We start from the raw sequence: 22,078 nt of genomic DNA on the forward strand, positions 1-22,078 counted from the left end.
CTGCCCTAACATACAGGAAAAAAGGACACTTGAGCTTGGCTCAACTTCAAACACCATCACACCGTAAAAGCTGATAGAGAAACTGAACACATGGAGCTGACACATCTTTCTGCAACTGGATCTCAGACTTTCTCAGGGGTAAACCGCAGTCCTTCAAGATAGGAAACAGGACCTCAAGCACCACATCACCCAGCATTGGCTTTATCCCCGGATGGGTGCTCAGTCCTCTCTTGTTCACCCCATTTAATCCAGCTCCAACCGTATCATCAACTTTGCTGACGACAACACTGCTGGCTATTGTTACACAAAATGATGAGACACACTATTGAGAGGAGGTGGAGTAAATGGTGAAACACAACAATCTCCTTGTATGTGGAAAAGACTACAGAAATGGTCATAGATTCACTTGAGGTCAAAAGTGTTAAGGACCCTCTGAACCACAAAGGAACTCTTATCAAGACAATTGTTCTTGGTTCCTCAGTGTGCACACCAGCAACACAACTCTCACACGGAAGGGCCAGCAATCCATTGTCTACTAGGGAAGGTGGACATCTCACACGTCACAGCTTATAATGACTATTAGGGTACTACTGAGAGCATTCTTTAAAACTCAATGACAGCCCAGAATGGAAACTGCATCGTATCAGATCAATCCACCATATAGAAAATTAGAAGAGCAGCACAAAAGATCACTAGTGCCTCTCTCCCTGCTACTGCTGACCTTTACCAAATTTTCTTTTAACATAATAGTTGACCCCACCTATCATCTCTTTGTATCCTTGACATGTAAAAAAACTTTCTACAGCATAAGATCCCCAGACCGTCAGTGACTACTTCACTGACATCTGCCTGTTCTTTATACATCTAGGAATAATTTCCATTTAACATTTTGTACTTAATGGGATGTTTTTCAACAGTTTCTGTATTCTCTCAGAGAAGGTACAGATTCTTAATGAAAAATCATCGGGGATACTTAGGTGTTGGCATCTATGAGTGCTGGCACATTGGTGTGGAATCCAAATTTTGCTTTTCAAAAAAAATTACTGACACCTTTTCATTGTCAGTGAGATTTGTAGGAGGTTACATGGTTGCGTCTGTTTTTCTGCCAGATACTTTAAATAGCTGTTAACAGATGTTGATTATATTTTTTGCATTTAAAGAATAAGATTAATTGATTTGACATTGTGGTAGATATAAGTACAGATAATATAAGCTATTACCTGTTTAACATTGCAAGACTGGGGACTTTTCCAAATGTCATCTAAAAAAACACAACATTGCACATACAAATCATTATGTCTCAACACTATGCAGATTATGCAGATCATAATCTAGAAGTTCTGGAACAATAAACACATGTTGACACACACACACACACACACACACACACACACACACACACACACACACACACACACACACACACACACACACACACATCATCTGCAATAACACACTATGTGGCTCTGTCTAAAATTGGTTTGTAGTGATGAGCTCTCGATGAGATGAAAAGTGCACATTACCATCTTCCACAGAAATAGTATTATTAATAAATGGAGCAGGACGCATTTGTGCAGGACATTGGAGACATGAAATGCAGGTGGACATTTTTAGTTCACCTCATTTATCATTAAAACATGCCACTCTATTGACAGTCATGTTGAATGTTTAGCTGATGGATAGGTGGACAGAAAGACAGGCAGATGATGGAAGGCAGCCAGACTGGTCCATTGTGACCAATACCTTCTATGATGTACAATAAGTTGATTATGTCTAAAGAAAAGACATCTTTGTAGGCTCATTAAAGCAGTGAACAATGCAGCAAACTCCATGATGTGACATATTACCATTGGGTACACTGAGGGGCTCCAGTCAGACTTCCAGTCAGTTTATCATTAATGTATGCTGGCAAGAGGAGATAACAGCAAAGGCACTAACAGGTGCAGCATAGTTTTTCTTTGTCAAACTCATCTATAAACCATAGATGGGCTCCAATTATATACTGTATTCTCATTAATATTGTACTACCCACACTGCACTGCTCCCATGAGTTGCTGTCACTTGTTTCACTTTCAAGATGGTGTATCATGTGTGTGTTTATGTGTGTGTGTAGGGTGATGCATTAGCCAGAGGGGAATGAAGGCTTGAAGCATTACACACATTAATGAACTCCAACTCATCAATTTCACTCTCTTGCATTCAGCATAAGGCACAGTCCAGCTCCATTTCATTATTTATCTGGTGCACAGATTTTTCCGGGACAATTCTCACAGTCCCTCTCTATCAGTCGTGTGTGATAGCTGCAGTGGGAGTAGGTGTAAAGAAAGGTGTATAAAAGCACATTTTTACCTTCAGATGATACTCCTGCCTGAACTACTTCATACAAAGGATTTACATGAGGTTTCAAATAAGATTTTGAGAGGAAATCCTGTCTAACTCCACATAAAACAGTCAAAGTAGCAGTCTGCTGGGTATAGATAGGATTTATTTTTCAATGTGAGGATAAAACATTTTCTTCATTTATTCACTTCAGAAGAACATTAGTAACAATACATTAAGGTTTTTTGAAATATAGTTTATTTTGAGAAAATACGTTGCTGAATATTTAAATACTGATATCCAATGAGACAGAAAACCCATGAGTGTTTTATTTTACAAATACTGTATGTTGCCACTGGTGTATGCTCTTGCAGAGGTTTACAGGTAGCCATCATTATGTCGTATACAATTTTATTCAGTATTTCTTCGGTATACATTAAAATGCTTGAAGTGCAATGATTACATTTGGTTTCAGCGGTCCTGTAAATACAGTTAAGACTCATCAGCTAACAGTAATTACAATTCACGGAAATCCTATTAAGCCTTAAAAAATGCTGTAACTCAACTAATAGTAATCAATATCCTATTTTATTGTAGTCATGAAATATGCATCCTGCAATTGGCAAAAGTAACAAAGTTTTCCTTCCTCAGATATGACAACCACGTACTGTATTTCTTATCAGTGCTGTAGGGAAAAGGAAATGCATTTACCAGAATAACTTGGTTGAGGTATCAAAACCAGATTCTATGCGTGCTAATCTGTCCTGTGTGCAAATATTATAATAAATCCAAGGGGTATCTTTCTGAGCCTCAGCTGAATGAAGCAATATGAAGATACAAATCTGCTGACAAGATCATATAGAATACAAAACCATAATACAACTGCAATATTGCAATATACTGTATTATACAGGGTAAAGATGATAAGACACATAGAGCTTATGACATGGCTAAAAAATGTAATATGATAAACTGGATTGAAGCACACATGTATGTATACCCACAAGGTGAGTGTAATTCAACAGAAGGTCACAGAATAACTATGCTGGCAGCCTGCAGTATTATATGTCAGAAACATCTAACAGTAACATGGACATTTCTATAAATACCATAATGACACAGTAATCACCCGCAGAAAAAGTTGAGACAATATCGTATTCCCTGAATAAGGTTGGTTATTTTCACCGAAATGACGTAGGGTAAATCGATAGATATAAAAAGCCTTTTACATTTTCCAAGATTGACTTTATAGTGTCAATCACTGATAATATATGTTTCACTCTAATTATTTACCTTAAAACACAGTTTCACAATAGCCAATACAAAAATATTCAAAAGGAATTTTGATGTTTTTATGTTTTTCAAAAACAGCAAAAGATAATATTTATCTACACACATAATTGTTTACTAATTTTTAATAACAATATAAATATATCAGTAACCTGAACATCCTTTGCTTGGCACTGGATCCTAATGGAAAAAAAATATGCATACACACCGGCAAAAACACACACACACACACACACACACACACACACCCACACACACACACACACACACACACACACACGATACTTGGAACAATCCCGTAATGAGCGGAGTGGGAAACTCATCATTCACGCAGCAGATTCAATTGCAGGACTCCTTGTTAAGAACCCATTGTTACAGCTGCCATTCAAGTAGCAGAGATCTGTTGTTCAATGTCCACTACACTTGGAGAGACAAAGAAACAAGAAAGGTAATGGGGTAAAATGAACTCAAGAAACTACATGACCTTACAAACAATTTACAGAGAAAGGAGTTTTTTTAAGGTTCAATGTGATCATTAATTGATAGGAAATTGTTGTGAATGGCACCTACTAATTCTTTGATTCAAGATTGAATACACAAGAATTTAGAATGACTTTGTTTTTTTCTGTGATCATGCTGAAATGCTTCCCACATTAATTCCATCAACTTGCTTCATCAAAAACCTTAAATTATAATTCCACAGTTTGTGTAAATGTGGCTCAGTTGTCATGTTTTGGAAAGCAGCACCCATGTTCAACCTAGCTTAGGCCGTGTGTCTTCATTGTAGAAAAGAACCTGCAGCAGGATGACCACATCAATTAGGATCTGGATTGAACCGCAAATCCAGAACTGTACTGGGCTTTCATTCATTACAAAGTAGGTTGTCTTGAAGACATCTCCAGCTGTCCACAGCAGCACCATCTTCACACTATTGCAAAGAAGACACAGAGAGATGTGGTGAAGGCATGAGTAAAGAAACATAAAGAGAAATGATCTCTTAAAGTAAAACGTAAGAAATATGTGAAAGATAAATGACTGAAAAGGGGTGGAAAAACCCGGACCAGCTTTCAGTCTTAGAGCTAACAGCAGCGTGCTCCCTTACTACATCATCTATGAATGTTCAACGGATTTTTAAACGTGTTTTGATCTTTGTCAATTATTTCATGGGGTATAAGGGAAAAAGCTGCATGGAAGCACTAAAAGAGGATGGATGAAGATTGCACTAAAGAGACACAAAGACTTTAAAGTTTCGTCACCTACCATGACTATTAGATAAATATCTTTGCTCACTCCTCCACTCGTCACTTTCTATCATTCTTCTTTTGCTCTTCCTCCTACCTACTGTATCTTCAGTACTTTCTCATCCTGACTCATTTACCATCATTGTTCCTTTAACTCTTCCCCTTCACAGTTTCTGCCCTCTATCTTCACTCCACCCACTCTCCTCCTACCCTCCTCCATTTTCTATTCTTGCTCACTGGATAGTCTGCAGAGGTCCCGCAGGTATGAATGTTATGTGAGTTTATTCGCTCCATTAGGGGTGACTGGGCCTGGGGATGGAGCTGGACCATCAGTCATCAATGAGAAATGCTGCTACAGTCAAAGGGGTCAAAGAAAAAGGAAGAAAGGGAGAAAGTTTTCAGAGGACATGGATCCAGAACAGTTAGAGAGACGGGACTAAGACAGCATAACCACCAGAGAGACAGGGAGAGACCTCAGTGAATGGGGAGAAGACCTCTGTGAGATAGATATGGATGGGGTAGAGACAGCCTAATGACTATGGCTGTCCTGTGCTATCCTTGAGCTCTCCTTGCAGACTCATGTCAAATTCCTAACTCTCCCCTGGGCTGCCCACAGGCTCAGATGAGGAACTGAAACATTTGCAGCAAATAATGCTGCCACGGCATGGAAATGAGGACATCATTAGTCAACATATCTGGGCATGTGCAAAATCTGGACACTGCATTAAAATTGAAATATCATAAATTAACACACACTGCAAATACACGTTGTGCTTGAGAGATACAAGATGTATAAAACTGAACCCATAACAGTTAAAGTAAAACATGTATCTGCAGATATGGATGATGTTGTACATAGTGACTGTGCCAGGGTCATTAGCTATCACAAAAATGGAATGTTCTTCATCATAGGGACATTTTTGTGTATTTATTTGCTGTAAAGTTAATGCTGGTAATTTGACTGGTCCAATAAAGTGTAACTGGACTCCAAATCGTGAACAAAATACATTCTGACATCCCAAACAAACACTTAGAGAGTTAATCAGATACTATCTGCCAGCTGTGATTTGAGTACTCTGTTCATAAATGTGAACAAAACACACTAGAGCTGGGAACTGGTACACTTTTCCTTGGGACTTTTGGAAAAGTTAGCAAAAAGTAATACCGAAAGAAATACAGTAATATATTTACTCTTAACCAAGGAAATTCATCCTTGATGAGACAGACGCTTCTTGATTCCTTGGTTAGGCATTGGCCCATCTGGAGGTTTAGCTTTTAACATTTCTGTAGCTGCACGACACACTTTATTGAGTCGGTTTGACAGCCACCATAATTTAAACTGTCAGGATTTGAGTGAAGTGCTCCACAAAGAAGTGTGCAAAAGAACTTAAAATTATCATGCACTTAGTTTTCCTTCTCTGAGCTGTCAGTTTGTCCAAAAGTAAATTATTCCACTGAAGTTTCGTTCCTCAGAGGGTACTCTTTGATGAACTTCATATTCCCCATTTCATCTTTCCACTTATTTTTTCCTTTCATAACACTTTACACTTAGTTCATTGTCCTGCTCAAACATCAACTTCATTTAGATTTAATTGGTTATTCTTTTACTTTACCCTTCCTCTGTGCAAAAAAATTATAAAGTTGACAACCAAAGGAAAACAAGTGCAGAGGACATGATACTTAAAATTTTGAAATAGTGTTTCATAAAATATTTTACTGAAAATTCAAAATCCCTTTTAAGTACAGGAGATAAATAAATATTCAATGTGAAATAGTCATTGTGATAGCCTAACCTGTGTAAGGACAAAAATCCATGTCTTGTTTTCTAGCAGGGTGATTGTTAAATGTCTCATCCTTTTGCAAACTAAGCTACACCGATTATGATAAGACTGTAGAGTTACAGAACAACAAAAAATACAATTTTCCATCTTTCTCCATGATCCAGTCTTATCTTCTGACTCCCTTCAGAACTAAAATCTTGGTTTTTTACTGTGAAGATTTGAGGTCAAAGTCCAATTCAGTGGAACTTTTATTTACAACTGACAGCAGTGCATGCTGCTGCTAGAAATACGTAAATGGTGGAGATTAAGGTTAACCAAACCTGCTCTATTGACCACCTCTGTAAGGTAACCTCATGATCACACCACCTGCTTTGTCACAGTTTTACCACTCATTAATATATGCATTATGTTTCCTATATCGGACACCCACCTCTCTCCTGAAAATGCAACCAAATTTGGAGACCTGTACGGTACTTATCCCTGGCAATAACAACAGCAGTATGAAGTAGAATGAAGTATGAAACAGTATGAGGCACTTCACAGTAGAGGATGTCATAAAACTGGACTCCTTTTCTAAATGTTAACAAAGATCTTTGTTATAGATAAATAATGTCGTGGAAGTCACATCTTTACGAGTGCATTACACAACCATGCATACAGACGATAAAGATGTACACTTGTAAATACTATTTGCATTTAAATAGTATTTGCTAAATGGAAAATGAAATTTAAAATAGGAAACATATCAATATAGAAAAAATACAAGTATGAGAGGAATTTAAAAGTACCATTAAAGTCATACTTCCCTTGTTTTGCTTTATTTTATCACATGGTCTCCTCCCACCGTCATTAATTCTTTATCCTCTCAGCTTCAGCTTTTCTCTGCTATCCTCTTTGCCTCTGCCAAACCTTCCCTCCCTTCCTTCACATTCTCTCCCGCTCCTAATTTTTTTTTCACCCCCATTGACAAATTTCTTTGCTCAAGAGACCAAGCATCATTAACGACAGTGAGTCATTAACAGTATAATTAAGGAGGGTGCGTAATCTGTGCAAAAGCGGTTGCTACAGTAGAGCCATGGAACGGAAACAAAAGAGCAGTTTGAGGTCATTTATTTCTACCAGGAACACACATCCATATGCACACACACACTTACACAGACACGATTCCCACATCTGTTTGTCATGCTAGTCTCATGTTGCTCCATCTGGCTGCCATACTATTAACCATGGGACTTGTGGCTCAGCTGAGAGGTGATGAAAGAAACATAGTTCAAACACTTGAACTTGGTCCTTAGCAAAGCTCTGAGTATCCGCAGGGAGATGGAGTTATTATAGAATCGATTGAAAATATTGACCAACTGACTACCCAAGTCACACACACACACACACACACACACACACACACACACACACACACACACACACACACACACACACACACACACACACACACACACACACACACACACACACACACACACACACACACACACAGGAGAACATATGGCCAAACAACCAGCTATTTTGTTTCAAATTAACTACCAGCTGTGGTCCTGTGACGAGAGTATTTCACTATTCTACATCACTGTTGTCTTCTAATGTAACTTGGGGAGTCACTTAATGTGGTTGTGGAGAGGGGTATTTTAAGAGGGAGAGGAAAAACGACTTACAGGCATCATACACATACACACATACGTAAAGAATTTCCTTGCCTTCCTTCATACCAGGAACGCCAGAGCAATTTCATTGTAATTGTGGCGAGAGATATGCAATGACAGTAAAACATCCAGTATTTACACAATATAACCCCATTTAACAATCTCATAAGTCTGCAAACCATGCAAACCATGAAATCGCTCAACTGCTTCACGTTCTCACTTGTTCTTATAATTACATGCACAAACTGACACACACATGCAGTACATACACACACCCACGCTGACTTGATTCAGTCTGTTATTGATTACCACTGGCCTAACACCCTCATCTGAGCAAAGTGGCAAGAGGTGATAGAGCAAAAGGCATGATGGCAAAGTGACAGAAAGGAAATGGCAATGGGTGAGAGGGAGCGGAGGTAAAAGGAAAATGATGAGAGATGGATGGCTACGTGAGGGGTGGGGACGATAAATCTAGAGAGGCGTGAGACCTAATGGAGAGATGGAGAGTGACAGGACAGGAGAGTGCAATCGAGGAAGCAAGAGAGGGGTCGGCTTGCACGATGTAATGGCTGTGCTGGATATGGGGCAGGCAGTAATTGTCCTGTGTATTGAACGAGTGCTGTCAGGCCAGCTATTAGCTCCTCTGAGCTGCTGCAGTGGACCGGTGGGACACCCCGACATCAAAAGGGGCTGAGTGACATTTAAAGAGAGGCAGAGAAATTACAACGAGAGAAAGGGAATCAAAAGGGTACAAGCAGGGAGTATGTAATGGGGTTATGTAAAGTGCTGACGTTTTTGAATGTCAAAATCAATCAAATTTTCTGACCACACAGGGGACTGTTTACAAGATCCATGCAATGATCTTGACAGAGTGATGATGCTACAATGGTGCATTCCCACAGAGCTGGGAAGCTTCCAAGATAATATCCACTCATTTATCTCCAATTAGCTCCGTATGTCCACTGTGTTTGTTCACTGGGACTAAAAACGCCTAGGGTCTAATGAGATGTAGACTAGACACAACATAAAACATAAAAAATCTGCAAATTAAAAATGGATTCATACAGAATAAATAATAAACAATATGAATGACTCTCCCTGGAAAGCAAATTGTTTGGTATCTTTACAATACTTGGTGCTTTACATGTCTGTATTTACAGTATGTGTGATGCAATGTTAGTCTTAGTGCACATGGGAACACAGAAAATACTTGTGGTTTATTTATTATACTTGTATATTTAAGGAAAGAGATCCCCCCAAACTAATACGTACAAAAATTACTCTACTAGTAACACTTTATTTTACTTACTTTAGTAGTAAGTAATAAATTAACATAGCATCTGAGTTCCTTAATGTATTATCACAAACCATGCCAGAAAACACTGGTACAATAAATATAAAGACATTTTTTTGAATCTGTTAAAACACTGCTCCCATATTAAGGCATGTGTATGACGTGATTTAGCAGCTTTCCCTGAGGGGGTCAGATAGAGAGACAAAAATCAAAGGCCTTGTGAGAGAGAAGCCGAGCTGCTCTTAACCCACTAAAAATGCATTATGCATGGTGATCGATTGCACACTTGGAAACAAGGAAAGGTTCCAAACCTGCCACAAAAAGATGGATTTTACTTCAACAAATGAGTCAGAGAAAAAGGGATGTGAGGCAGAGTAGGGCTATGTCACAGAGTTTACCTAAGGATATTTTGGACACTGTTTTGGACAATGTTGATAAAGAAGAACAAATAACATGTCCTGTTGGTGATGGTAATCTCATTATTTATTACGTTAGCTTTCATTACTTATATTTAGTAGTACTCATGTTTTTTCACATAAATGAAAGTACCACCCTAGTTGTTATTTTGTATATTAAGATTAATATTAAATTGAAAAAAAGTAACATAAAACATAACAGTTATGGGTCAGGTTAAGTAATCATATAAAATATATTTTAATGAGCCAATAGGATGTGAAATACATTATAATTTACTTGTGATGCACTATTCATTTGAAAAAAAATCCCATAAAAACTGACCACTGTCCTTTACTTAAAGCATGAAGGTCGTTCACATCAACACATTGACAAATCATCCCAATTGGATGTAATAGATAAAACATAATGTCATGAACAGTCAACACTCTGTAGCTGTAGATTTGTTATGGTTATTTTGCAAATTGCTCGCATACAGAGCGCCAAATAAACAGCACATTTTAGCAGCAAAGCAATCTGCTGCTTAATTCTTCATAAATATATTGATAAGTCCAAAAGCAACTCTGCCTCAACATTAACAAATCTGTCAATGATAATTCTTTGGAGCAAATTTCTCTTGACCCCCTTCCTGAAGGGTCAGTCTAAACAGCCAGGACTTTTAACAGTGAGAGCTACTGACTTTTACAATGGCTTTGATCATGTCCACTACACCATCATGAACTTTGTTGACCTACAAGATATGGGCAAATTTCTTCTAATACTAATCTAAAAGAAATACAAAATTGTCCATAAAAATCCCATTGTCCCTTCTTATAGCTTTTTATCTTGACAACTTCAGATTGTCTGCCTTGTTTGAAACACATCCAAACCCAAGATATTGAATAAACAATAATATAAAACAGAGAAATGAACAAACAAACTCCCTTGAAAGAATTGAACCCAATTCAAAATATGAAACCAGAAATTTACTATAAATTGGCAAATAACGTTGAAACCAATCCCAACACTTGCAAACATGTTATAACACACTGATGATTCAAAACTTAAAAAGAAAAATGTACAAGTGCTTTTTCTGAGATAAAGCCAACACCTTAAGTGCTGATATTTTAGTTCTGAATTGAGGAATACTTCACTGATGATTTGATGTTTATCATGGAAAAGCTAAGATTATAGTTGTGGGGAAGCACAAGTGAACAATGTGTACCATAAATGCACCCATCTCCAGATGTGTTTTCTTCTGAAAATAAATACAGGTTGCAGAGTGCCTGTAGGTCACCACAGTATCTTCACATTATTCTGCAGGCACAGATTGTAAAGATACCACTTCTTTGTCCAAAATGTCTTCAGGGTAATCTCAAGAGAAATGTGAAATCATCAAAAGCTGATACTGAGGGGACACAAAAATAGGGCCATCACTCATACTTGAGAGCAAAAAACAAGCTACAACCTATAAAGGTGTGAGAGCGTGTGTGAGGGAATGGGAGGTGATTGCAGCGCACAGACACAATAAAAGTACCTATTCTTTTTTTGTGCTTAACTGGGTGTAGGCCGCACAGCTCACAATGCACCCGACCCCTATGGCCCCTCCCACAGGTGGTGAGCCCATGTGAGCTGGGCGGTGGCCGAAGGCAGGGACCTTGGCGATCCAATCCCCGGCTACAGAAGCTGGCTCTTGGGACGTGGAATGTCACCTCTCTGGCAGGGAAGGAGCCTGAGCTGGTGTGTGAGGTCGAGAAGTTCCGACTGGATATAGTCGGGCTCACCTCCACACACAGCTTGGGCTCTGGTACCAGTCCTCTCCAAAAGGGTTGGACTCTCTTCCACTCTGGAGTTTCCCATGGTGAGAGACGCCGAGCAGGTGTGGGTATACTTATAGCCCCCCGGCTTGGCGCCTGTACATTGGGGTTTACCCCGGTGGACGAGAGGGTAGCCTCCCTCCGCCTTCGGGTGGGGCGCCGGGTCCTGACTGTTGTTTGTGCGTATGCACCAAACAGCAGTTCAGAGTACCCACCCTTTTTGGAGTCCTTGGAGGGGGTGCTGGAGAGCGCTCCCACTGGGGACTCCATTGTTCTGCTGGGGGATTTCAATGCTCACGTGGGCAATGACAGTGAGACCTGGAAGGGCGTGGTTGGGAGGAACGGCCCCCCTGATCAGAACCCAAGTGGTGTTCAGTTATTGGACTTCTGTGCTTGTCACGGGCTGTCCATAACGAACACCATGTTCAGACATAAGGGTGTCCATATGTGCACTTGGCACCAGGACACCCTAGGCCACAGTTCGATGATCGACTTTGTGGTTGTGTCATCGGACTTGCGGCCGCATGTCTTGGACACTCGGGTGACGTCATGGAGATGCCATGACGTCATCAAATACAGCTTTATCCATTTAGGTATTTTCACATAATAAATATTTTGAAACTGATGCCAAGACGTGGATTACAACTGTGTAATTTCACAAGTCCAATGGGCTGAAAGTGGTTGGTCCGACGTTTAAGCCTCTCAACACAAAAATAGACCAGCCCGATGGCCGCTGAGTAAACTCCAACAGCGGACCTGAAGTTCAAGGGCATCTCAGTTGTGCTAATGAGGCAGGAAGTGATATTCTTTTGATTTCCCTTCCAAATCCTTTCCTGAAGATGCAGAGATGAAACTGTTAAGACCTAAGCCTAAAAATAAATGCAACCGGCTTTCTATTTTCTGTAAATATATATATTTATTATTTTCATCACATCCTTCTATGCATCTCCAAATCCCCCCTCTTTCTTGTTCTCTCATTCTCTTTGATTTTTCTTTCATCATCACTCAGTTTCCCAGAGTAGGGCAAATTTGTGCATGAGCGCATACAGACATAAAAAGAGTCAATGATGACCAGGAAACATAACTATGCAAATTCTGAAAGAACCAGCCTGTGTGTTTGTGGCTCCACTGTGTGTGTCTGTGTGTGTGTGTGTGTGTGTGTGTGTGTGTGTGTGTGTGTGTGTGTGTGTGTGTGTGTGTGTGTGTGTGTGTGTGTGTGTGTTTCAAATCCAACTGAAGACCTGGGACCTCTCTGTGTGGAATTTGTCTGCATGGTTTCACTCTGTGTTTTAAGGCTTCAACCCACCATCAGAAGCATGCAGTATAGGAGAATCGGTGTTTCTAAACTGGCTGCAAATGGTTGTTTTTCCTGTGATTCGCTGGTGACTCTTTCCTGGGTATAGCCTACCTCCTGCTTAGTCAGCTGGGATAAGAGATAATAATGAATGACTGAATATTCTAATTTATTTTCCAATAACTGTATTGCTCTTTGAGTCTCCCCTTACTGTCATATTTTATCACAGTACTGCGAATGCAGGGATTTTGGCATGGATCTTAATTTAGTGATCTACCTCATCAGTCATCTCTGTGACCTAATGGAATGTTATTAGATATTTAATCTTTTGCATGACACTGAATATGAAATGTGTTATAGTACTTGGACCAAATGTCTCGCCATTCTAACAGTAAAATAACCGAAATGTACCATCTTTACACACACAAGGGGAAGCCTTTAAGGTATAAGTCTGTTCTGAGCTTCTTTATTGTTTGTGTCTAAATGCATTTCAAAATATGCAGACTATGTCAGTATAAATGCTTAAAACGTAGACTGTATGGTACAAATACTTTAAGAATAGGAGTTACACAGAGCCTGAAGTGACAACTGTACACTGTAGAAAAAAAATATCCAGGAGGCGATACTACATAGGCTTTTCTGTGATATAATTAACTTCCTCTCAAGGGAAAACCAGGTACATCACCGTCATCAATCAACGCCTTTCCTTTCCACCCCAAGCATAATTGTATATCATGAAGTTTAAAGTAGTCTGACAGTACAGAGTGGTGAAGCCTATGATCTTAAGAGGCTGAAGTGTGTTGAACTACAGCTTTATAGTGTCAACATGGCTAGAAGCTGGCTGCAGAGGCAAAACAAAAACAGGTTGCTTCAGGTCATGAATATCGAAGGCCAGTGTCAACACAATCTAATCCTAGAGCTGATGGCACACAGCTCTAGGATTTCACAAATGAAACCACTTTTCATCTTAATTCCTATAGCAATGTCTGATTCATAAGCAAATATGTTATCACCTTGTCCAGAAATAAAATTCACTAGTGCCAACCAAAGACCCTGTAAAAGAGCAACTGGCCAAGGAAGGAAAGAGACAAGTACAAGGACCAGCATGATACAAGTGTTCTACATCAGGAAACAAGCCAAGGAGATGGAGTACAGGCTGGACAAAGACAATAATCACTACAGGTCTTACAAGACATCCAGGGACATGTGAATGAAGACATGGGCTGATGACCACTACAAAAACACAAGTTGAGTCTTTCAAGGAAAGTTCAGTGGATGAACAAAAACCAAATCAAAGTCTGCAGGACTTCAATCAGGTAAACCCAGAGGAGAAGGAAGAGTCAAAAACACAAGTACACAAGATGAATCAACCACAACCTGCACTTGAGATTAAGGTCCAGAATTTTCTGCTGCTAATTAAGTGAATAAATCCTGTACAAATTAACTCGGAGAAAATGGTCAACACAGTGACTGTGGGGATTGCATTAAAGAAAACAAAGCAGCAAAGGAATCAAAAGCAGAACCTTTGACGGAGAATAGGAGGAATTGTGCTGCAGGCTAATGTCATGTGAGAATGACAGTGAAGAACAACTTGTTAATTTTCCTTAAAGACTAATTTAAATTTATTCAGAAAGTAGAAACCCAACTTGTTATATCAAATAAAATGACCTATTATTCCACTGATACATTCCCCTGTACATCAGCACCTGTAAGTTGAGCAAGAGCCTCCTGTTGGATTTATAGGTGTCTGATATAGGGGCGACATAAATGTAACAAGTCTTGATATTTTATCTGGAGGCTATGACACATACACATGCAATCTCAATTCCCAGGGGAAGGGCAGGAAGAAATCCTAATTCCATAGGAAAAGGACTATGTAAAATCAGCTGATTTTGCTCAATCAATCTCTATCCCTCTGCATCACAAGTTAACTTACGTCTATCTTCTACACTTGCTGAATATGAGAATGAAATACAGAAAAGGTCCTATGTTTAGTTCTGTCATTGTACAACAGACAACAAAATAACCTAACTGACATAAATTATAATCATGATCTTCACACCAATTCTAAACAACAATGAGGAAATAATGAGCTAGGTGGTGTCATGAGGGCCATAATTATCAATTATGGCCCACCACCTCGCTTAATCTCGGGGTCTATTACTTGAGAAGCCGAACAGTATAGCCATTGACCTTTGTTTACACGAACATAAAATTAACAAGAAAAACATTCAAAACGCGAGCGCCTTTCTTAGTTTTTAGTTGATCATCTTCTGGTCCCTCTTTCCACTGAAGGTCATTGATGAGGACTATAAATGATCTTGTAAGCATATTTGACTTAAGAGAAAAAATGACTTGCACTTCCTTAACATTCGGTTAACAAGACTACCAAGCACTATTGAAATACAATTTGAGAGTATAGTAGTACCTTGAGATACGAGCTGCTCAACATACTGTATTTAGAAATACTGTATGAGCTGTTGCTCTGTTAATATTTTTGTTCAATATACTAGTAAAAATCTGAGATACGACCTAGACTTTGGGACTCCAACCCTAGTTGGAGGACAGATACAACATCAGCTGAGACCACATCTCATTTCTTTCCACATGTTGACGGATGGATACAACATCAGCTGAACTGGGTCTCATTCTCGTTTACAGAGTAAAGACATAGCAACTTATATATAAAAATTATGCTAAGGCAAAGAATGCATGTCTACTGGTTGATAAAAATTATTTTGTGTGAATCCAGTCAATTAAGAGCAATGTGCAAAGCTAAACATGATATAAAAATGTGATGTACCTCATGCCTTTGGTGGAGTGATTATTGAAGTTTTGGACCAGCTGCGGAAGACCAAGCATGGCCTCGAAAATTACGGCCAGGGAGCCCAGTGCCTCCACAAATAGCGCAGAGTCCAGCAGCAGAAGTGTGATTACAGCACACAGTATGGTGAAGCCAAAGCAGAAGAGCAGGTAGTCCTCGAAAGCACTCCACTTCCAGAAGTTGTGAAAGTCCAAGTCTTCAGGAGATCAGACAGAGAAAAAAAAGTGTTTAGTTCTTGTCATCAGTGATGCTTAGAGTCCCTAATTCACATATCTTGTATAATTTGGTTGTGGGTAAAGGGCAGACAACCCCAAGGGAACCCAAAGGGATGTTAAAGTCATGAATATGCTACATTAAACAAACATTACAGGTGGAGTTGTGAGATTGGACTGATTAAAGGAGATAAAGCAGACAGCAAAGCCTGAAGACATATTAAAATGAAAAAGCAACAGCGAGACTGAGAAAGTGTGTACATATTTGTGTGTGGATTCCTGATAGTGAGAAAGTGCCTACAGTATGTGAAGATGGAAACGGAAAAGCAACAGTGACAGGAACAGATTGAAAGGGTGATAAAGCACGAAAAAGCTGGAAGAAAGAGCAGGATGTTTCATTAAAGGATGTACAGAAATTCTGCAAAGACAGCACTTCTAAATCAATACAGTGCACATGCATAAGTGAGTGGAAAAAAGATGAATGAGACGTCTTAGACCTCTTACATTTCTATTACGTTGTAATAGAAATGTTAGGCTCAGACTATACATTTAGAAAGTTTAATACCTTTGGTCCTTTTCTACTGACACACCACTATTAATCATGAATGGATTTTAAAATTCATTGATAAATACCATCTTCTAAATATTGCTTACACAGCGGCTCTGAAATTTTTCAACACTGAAGACAGATTCATATTTTTTTTAAACAATCTTCATGCTACTTGATGGGATTGAAACAAATGAATGAACTGAAATTTTTTTGTCGGGGTCCACTGACACCCTATCAAACACTCCAGAGGCCTGACTTTTTAGGAATACTGACATTCTACTCAGCTCAAAGGTGGACCACTCCAGGGTATGGACAGAGTCAAGCTATTCAGTTCTGAAACCTTTAACCTTCTGAACTCACAGCTTGGATGCCGTAACGGAAGCTTCCATGAAAAGTTCATAGCTTGTGAGAGGAGACATTAGGCCGGATAAATCTACATCCTCGTCACCATCTGCTATCTTCTTAATGGATCATAATGCGAGATGATCAATAAAGTCTCATTGCTTATGTATGATCGTGGAGCAGCGGAACACCAGCTGACATTGGCTAAAGTCTTCAGGAGATCAGACAGAGAAAAAAAAGTGTTTAGTTCTTGTCATCAGTGATGCTTAGAGTCCCTAATTCACATATCTTGTATAATTTGGTTGTGGGTAAAGGGCAGACAACCCCAAGGGAACCCAAAGGGATGTTAAAGTCATGAATATGCTACATTAAACAAACATTACAGGTGGAGTTGTGAGATTGGACTGATTAAAGGAGATAAAGCAGACAGCAAAGCCTGAAGACATATTAAAATGAAAAAGCAACAGCGAGACTGAGAAAGTGTGTACATATTTGTGTGTGGATTCCTGATAGTGAGAAAGTGCCTACAGTATGTGAAGATGGAAACGGAAAAGCAACAGTGACAGGAACAGATTGAAAGGGTGATAAAGCACGAAAAAGCTGGAAGAAAGAGCAGGATGTTTCATTAAAGGATGTACAGAAATTCTGCAAAGACAGCACTTCTAAATCAATACAGTGCACATGCATAAGTGAGTGGAAAAAAGATGAATGAGACGTCTTAGACCTCTTACATTTCTATTACGTTGTAATAGAAATGTTAGGCTCAGACTATACATTTAGAAAGTTTAATACCTTTGGTCCTTTTCTACTGACACACCACTATTAATCATGAATGGATTTTAAAATTCATTGATAAATACCATCTTCTAAATATTGCTTACACAGCGGCTCTGAAATTTTTCAACACTGAAGACAGATTCATATTTTTTTTAAACAATCTTCATGCTACTTGATGGGATTGAAACAAATGAATGAACTGAAATTTTTTTGTCGGGGTCCACTGACACCCTATCAAACACTCCAGAGGCCTGACTTTTTAGGAATACTGACATTCTACTCAGCTCAAAGGTGGACCACTCCAGGGTATGGACAGAGTCAAGCTATTCAGTTCTGAAACCTTTAACCTTCTGAACTCACAGCTTGGATGCCGTAACGGAAGCTTCCATGAAAAGTTCATAGCTTGTGAGAGGAGACATTAGGCCGGATAAATCTACATCCTCGTCACCATCTGCTATCTTCTTAATGGATCATAATGCGAGATGATCAATAAAGTCTCATTGCTTATGTATGATCGTGGAGCAGCGGAACACCAGCTGACATTGGCTAAAGGGGATTTATGGATAGATTAGTGTGGGAACTGCAGTGTAACGCTACTTACAGTGAAGCACCTGACCTTAATATACAATATGTGCAAATGTTACCTTTCTCACTGACGCATGCTCATGTGTGGACTATGTGTATTTGTTCTTCAGTTTAGATTAAGATGGATAACAAATGTAAAAAAGATTGCCAAGAGTTCTCCATATAAAATAAGTTGCAATTATTATTAAATGCTTTTATTTAATTTTGAAAATTAATTTTCCATTATTCCACTTTTAGTCCAACTGAAGTTAATTATGAAAATCCTTTATTTTTATAATAACCAGTCCAAAACTTCATTCATTCATTTTCTGCCGCTTTATCCGCCATAGCTGGTCACGGGGAGCTGGATCCTATCTCAGCTGGCATAGGGCGTGAGGCGGGGGACACTCCGGGCACTGGAGCGGGGGACACACACAATGTCTGTGTGTGACAGACATTGTGTGTCTGTCACACAATGACAGACAACCACGCACACACACACTCACTCACTCCTACGGGCAATTTGGGACTAGCCAATCAACCTGAAGCGTATGCTTTTGGAGGTGAAAGGAAGCCAGAGAACCCGGACAGAACCCACGCAGACACAGGGACAGCATGCAAACTCCGCACAGAGCGGGACTCGAACACCGACCCGCCATGTTGTGAGGGGACAGCGCTACCCACTGCGCCACTGTGCCGCCCTCAGTCCAAAACGTATTTAATATATTTAAAATACAGACTGATACATTAAAAAGGTCATGAATTAATTTTTAATGCTTAATCAAAGTTGTTGATTAGTAATTCCAGCATCAGTTCAGTCAGAACTTTCATTAGAGCTATTATGAAATATAAAGCAGAACACTGTCCAAACTAATAATCACTTAATCATATTACAGTACTTCTCTTCACAAGTCATGAAAGTATGGCTCTGCTTGTTTTTTGAACATTTTATTGCTGTCAAGTTACCATTTATGACACAAAATGGATGTGGCTGTGGCTTAGATGAAAAACAGCATCCACTTATCAGACGGTTGGTAGTTTGAGCCCCGATTCCTCCTGTCTATATGCAATTATATCCTTGAGATAGATACTTCATCCCAATTTTCTCTTGATAATGGGCAATGAGGAATACTACAAACCTAGTGTGTACTCCTGCGTAGGCATACACACACAAACATACAGACACACCATCAGCCTGGGATGTCTCTCATTCCACTCCAGTGGGGTGCATCTGCTGTTGCATCCTGGGACAGCCAAATTGAGACATCTTGCAGCAAGTGCAGTGAGGTGTGTTTGCAACAAACAGTGAGGGTGATTAATGACTTCATCACCAGGAGACACAAAAAATCACTATGCCAACATGTGAGAATATACACAAGGTGGAATGGGAAGCAAAGCAATACACATACATACAACATTCACCACATTCATGTTTAGTAACTCTTTCACACACATTTTTGGAATACATATACACTGTATCCTCATAATGAAACCGACATAAGCCACAGAGCCGGAGATACAGGGCTCGACACACTCGGTTACATGAACCTGCTCAATCCTAACGCCTCCCTTACTTCCACACTACATCAAACCGGCCGCCACTGGTGGCTGAGTGAGGGAGACTGGAAAGTCAAGGGAGGCTGAGAGGCTGTGCTTCATCAGCAACATAAAAGCCCTTTCATTTCTTTTTTTCAAAGAGGCCAAGGTGGTGAAGTATAAACATGCTGACAGCAGCAAATATGTAGGGAGTGTTATTTCAAAACTAACATCAACTTTTCAGTGTATAAAAATGGCATGCTGAGCTTGTCACATTTTCATATCTCACTTTCTAATTTGGCTTCCCCCAACATTCTTTCCTGCTTATCTGTGGCACGCAAAAACGCAAACATTTATATTTCCAGCAATTAAATCCATTTTCTCACTTAGGCAGCCCTGTACCCTTGCTTGAAAAATGTATTGTTCTGATTAATATGAGGATAATGACGACAGAAATCAAAGCATCAATAATGGTGTCATTATCTATCACGCATCATCCCCGGTCTCCTTTCCATGACCAGTTAACGATGTTCCTGCCAGTGTTTCAAGTTTATTCCAGTTGTCTACCTAAAAAAAAAGTGTCTTCACACGCAAACGCACTTACACCTACCCACACACACGTCCTAGCACCTAAGACAGGTAGCCTGACCTTTTCCTCACAGTATCCCCTCAACTAATGGGTAGTCAGACCAGGACCACACTTCAAACACCTCAGACAATCTTTCTCCACATAGACTCTTTGTTTTCACAAACCCAATTCAAGATCAGAAAATTCAATTACCAAAACAGAATAAGGGCGTAATGCCAAGACACTCAATACTTGTGTATGGAGTTATTCTGGGGAGATGTGAAGTTACTTGAGAAAGGATAAGTCAAAGTCTACTTTACGTTTGTATAAGTGAGCACTGAAAATAAGGTATCTGATGTGACCATCATTTACCTGTTGCAGTGTAACATCTCTTTTGCATGAAGTCAATCACATTATTGTGGCCTGTGAAAATGTATTCCACTTCTCTTCACTGGCAATACAAAGTTCCTGGATGTTAGTAACATTTGGAACACATTGTTGTACATATCAGTCCAGATCAACCCGAAGATGTTGTATGGCGAGCATTCAGATGCTCCATAAACTGGGAAGTTTTCAGCTTCCATTTACTCAGATCCATGCAACATGAGCCATGTATTTTTGTGCTGCAACGTGAAACATGAAATGACAGTAAAGAACAAATGAACGGCCTTATGGTCTCTGTACATTCAAAATGAAAAAAAAATGCACCTGTGTCCTTTCTACATAGCTTAAGCCTGTCCATAACCTCAGATTTACTGCTGGTCTCTTCACAACATAAAACAACCAAATAAAGCAATCACCCACATGATGCCATTCTTGTTGACTGCCATCTGCTCAGTGCAGCATGAACAAAGATTCATCAGTGAAGAGAACTGCTCTTCAACGTGCCAAACATTGATGTAGAAAAGCTTCTGCACACTGATGTGCAGTCAGGCAAAAATTCTGACGAGGATGATGAGCACGCAGAGGAGGTTCTCAGAGACAGTTTCTGCGAGTTTGTACTCGGAATCATTGGATATGCAAAACAACTTTAGTCTCATCTGTTATATGCATCTATTATATACTGTACAAACATACACTTATACACACACACACACACACACACACACACACACACACACACACACACATATATATATACAGTATATATAATCATCTATCATCAAACACTTGTCAATTAATTATTTGTTCATACATTTTTTGTAGTACATAGTCATTTCCAAGACTCAAAACAGATGTCGGAGTGGATCACACATGAAGACACAACAGCTGTTTGAAATTGTATCCAGAACGGGTCCGCGCCGGATCATCCGCTTCATGAATGGTTCCAGACCAGGTCAGGATGGCTGAGCTGCTTTATGAATGGATCCGGATTGGCTCCGCGCCGGATCTGGTTTGGGTCCATGGTCCCTGTCCGTTCCGCGTTCGTCCTGTTGTGCAAGTGGACTCCGTTCCGGGCCTGGTTCACGAATTTGTTCCGGAACCAGTAGCAGAACCGGGGTGGAGTGAAATCGCTATCCGGGTTTTGTTTGCACAGACAAAATCTTAGAATCTTTACTTCAACTCAAATATGGCAAACACTGCTATTACATTTATGTACAGTTTTGTTATGCACATG

General features: G+C 39.6%; 1 protein-coding gene across 2 annotated transcripts in view; it reads right to left on the reverse strand.

Annotated features, from left to right (window-relative positions):
* The window catches only part of si:dkey-246g23.2 (solute carrier family 66 member 2), a 50,145-nt gene that overhangs the window by 7,288 nt on the left and 20,779 nt on the right, over positions 1-22,078 (reverse strand). Inside the window, exons 4-5 of one of the 2 annotated variants that reach the window (XM_068312955.1) lie at positions 15,891-16,107; positions 2,473-4,537 (exon numbers count right to left, since the gene is read on the reverse strand). In XM_068312955.1, coding sequence (XP_068169056.1) covers positions 4,363-4,537; positions 15,891-16,107 — 392 coding nt within the window. In that variant the 3' untranslated portion in view covers positions 2,473-4,362. Of the gene's footprint in view, positions 1-2,472; positions 4,538-15,890; positions 16,108-22,078 lie in introns of those variants that run through there. The other variant, XM_068312956.1, reaches the window with a different exon arrangement.

The sequence above is a fragment of the Antennarius striatus genome, chromosome 4, assembly GCF_040054535.1.
Source record: "Antennarius striatus isolate MH-2024 chromosome 4, ASM4005453v1, whole genome shotgun sequence".
NCBI classification, from domain to species: domain Eukaryota; kingdom Metazoa; phylum Chordata; class Actinopteri; order Lophiiformes; family Antennariidae; genus Antennarius; species Antennarius striatus.